The sequence below is a fragment of the Entamoeba invadens genome, assembly GCF_000330505.1.
Source record: "Entamoeba invadens IP1 unplaced genomic scaffold scaff_1105074725179, whole genome shotgun sequence".
Classification (NCBI taxonomy): domain Eukaryota; phylum Evosea; order Mastigamoebida; family Endamoebidae; genus Entamoeba; species Entamoeba invadens.
Genome location: NW_004440206.1, coordinates 7,240 through 9,892, shown reverse-complemented (window position 1 = coordinate 9,892; position 2,653 = coordinate 7,240). Strand labels below are relative to the sequence as shown.

The 2,653-nt window shown below is 27.5% G+C and overlaps 1 protein-coding gene across 1 annotated transcript; it reads left to right on the top strand.

Moving 5' to 3' along the window:
• Positions 1-693: 693 nt before the first annotated feature.
• Positions 694-1,992, top strand: EIN_478040 (hypothetical protein; the record flags this gene model as incomplete). The annotated part of the gene is made up of 1 exon (XM_004255305.1): positions 694-1,992. One exon carries the CDS (start codon positions 694-696, stop codon positions 1,990-1,992), a length of 1,299 nt encoding a protein of 432 aa, XP_004255353.1.
• Between the last annotated feature and the right edge of the window lie 661 nt (positions 1,993-2,653).

The following is a 2,653-nucleotide window of genomic DNA, read 5'->3' as shown; positions in this document are numbered from 1 at the left end:
TCAGGTTTTAAAGTGAATAATTGCATATACCTATAAAACTTACCTTATCATTCTAATAGTTATAAATAATAAAATTATAAAACAAAATATAATACAAACCACCACCTCAAACAGAAAAAGTCTCCACAGAGCATAGTCGGCCTTTATGGTAAACACTATTATACATTTTATAATTTTTTATATTTAATATATCAATAAATATACAATCAAAGCGTCAATTTGTCGTGAACTCAGCAGAAAAACACCTCTATTTGTTGTAAATGAGTGCATTTTGTAGAAAATTCTTTTTTATATTGAAATTTATTTTATAAAAAATTTAGTTTTTAATTCAACAAAAGTTACAGATTCGAGAACAAAATAGTTAATTGTCGTAAACCCAAATGATTGGCAAGTTGTACGACAATTAAGCAACTTCGACAATTAATATTACGACAAATAGACGCTTTTGACTGTAATTTAAAAAGGTTAAAAAAAACAAGGTGTTTCAATTATTATTTTAAAAGTCTTTTTTTTAATCATTTTTTTTTGTAAAAAAACATTTATATCTAAATAAAATATTTTTGTTTTAAAAATTCTGTATAATTGAGGTTTATTAATTATAAAACAAACCAAATTATTTTATTAGTATAATTATTATAATTAAACAGATTTTAATATTATTAAATTTTCATAACAACTCAAATTACAAACCACATGACAGTAAGGCTTGAATCAGTTTTTTTAAAGAATGTGTTGTTTTATCTTTCAACCCTAGACGATGTCCAGTCTTTTGAATGTGTATGTAAAAAATGCCAAATAGCAATTATTTCTGTATATATCAACCCATATCGCCTTTCCGAGTTATACCCTTTCAATCGAATTCATAAAGTCTTTCCAAAGATTGAAACGTTTTATTTAACATATTGTAGTGATAACATAAAGAAGACGGACGTGAAAGATATTCCACTGATGGAAATTGGGAAATTGACACGCGACAATCCACACAAATATTTAGAACAGACTTGGTTTGCCGAGAAAGTGTCCAAGATGATAGTCACTCAAACAACTTACAAATACGTTTTTAAGAAGATTTCTATTTACAAGAACCTTCAAATAGTGAGTCTTGATTGCATACTCACTTCCGAACATATCGACGCTTTATGTGAACTTCCGTTACTTAAGAAAGTGTATGTACAAGGACAATATTGTTCATTAGAAAAATGGATAGAAAAGGCACTCCAATTTAATAAGATCAAATTCGTTTTTCTTTTATTAGATTATTGGTTTGAAGACTACCAAAAAAAAATTTGTGATGAAAATATCCCACAAAATATGACATTTTTTGACAATGATTTAGACTCAAAATACTTTATGAACACATCTCCAGTGTGTATAGATGTGATTGTAAACAAAGAGAAAAGAACATATTCATTGCAATCGCAGTGGGTCACATCAAATAAAACAATGATTGAGGGCGTCGACAAAATCTCCAAATTGGTTGTTGAAAAACAAGTGCAAGAAGCAAAATTTGTGCAGAATTCACGATCACTCATAAAAATTCCATACGATTTTTCGATGTTTGAGACTTTGACAAAACTCACAGTTCAATACTCATATGGCGGACTTGTATTGCCAAAATTCTGTGTCGACTTAAGCCTGTTAAATTGTCATTGCGATGTCAAACTGGGTGAAGCAAAATTGATGCATTTGATGTTAAAACAAAGTGTACCGACTATGACTGTTGATGTCGATCAAATTAAAACGTTTTTATCAGAAAATTCATCGACTGAAAAATGCACATTTAGGTTCGATGGAAAAAAGACTGAAGGCTTCAAAATAAGTCCAATACTCGACGCTTTCGAGGTCAATTGTAATCGTGGTGCACAGGCTAGATGCATTTCTTGTGTGCATTTACTGTTTGAAGATAGTTATATAACAAAAGGAGGAAAATTGGAAAAAGAAAATGGGGTTATACAGTTTAAAGATAGAAAAAGTAAGTCGTATTTTAATTGATAATGATTGTTGTTAATTTCACAACATTTCCTTTTTTATAACGAATATTAGTAACAAAATAGTTATATTAATTATTTTTTAGACTTATTTTTTGTAAGTAAAAAACATTTTCATTTAATATTTTCATTAAAAAATAAATAAAGTTTCCAATATTTTTTTGTGGCACTGTTTTAAACTTGATTTTATTTTATTTGCTCAAGAAACCCCTTCATAATTGAAACTTGCCAATGGAAAGTTTTTTTAATCAAATAAAGTGTAAATTAAGACTATATTATTTAAGAGGTGGAGAAAAATGTGTTGAAAATAAATATAATATACTGTTTCATTTTGGATTCCTAAATGTTAATCACAAGAGAAATTGTTCGATGTGATTGAGTTTTTAATGTCAGTCAATCAAATTTTCGAAGAGCTGCTTTTTGCACAACACTTCGTGGTTATTTGCTTGTAATCGAAATCAATATTCATTTTTAGTCTTTTTGAAATAAACAATAACAATAATTCAACCTAAATATTTAAAACAAAACTATACCATATAAAAATATTATTATAAGTTTTAGTTTATCAATTTGGTCAATCTTTTAGCATTTTTGTTAGAAACCATTTATTGCAAATACCACTTCATTATTCAAAATTGTGTTTGATGCAATCGTTTTTTACTATA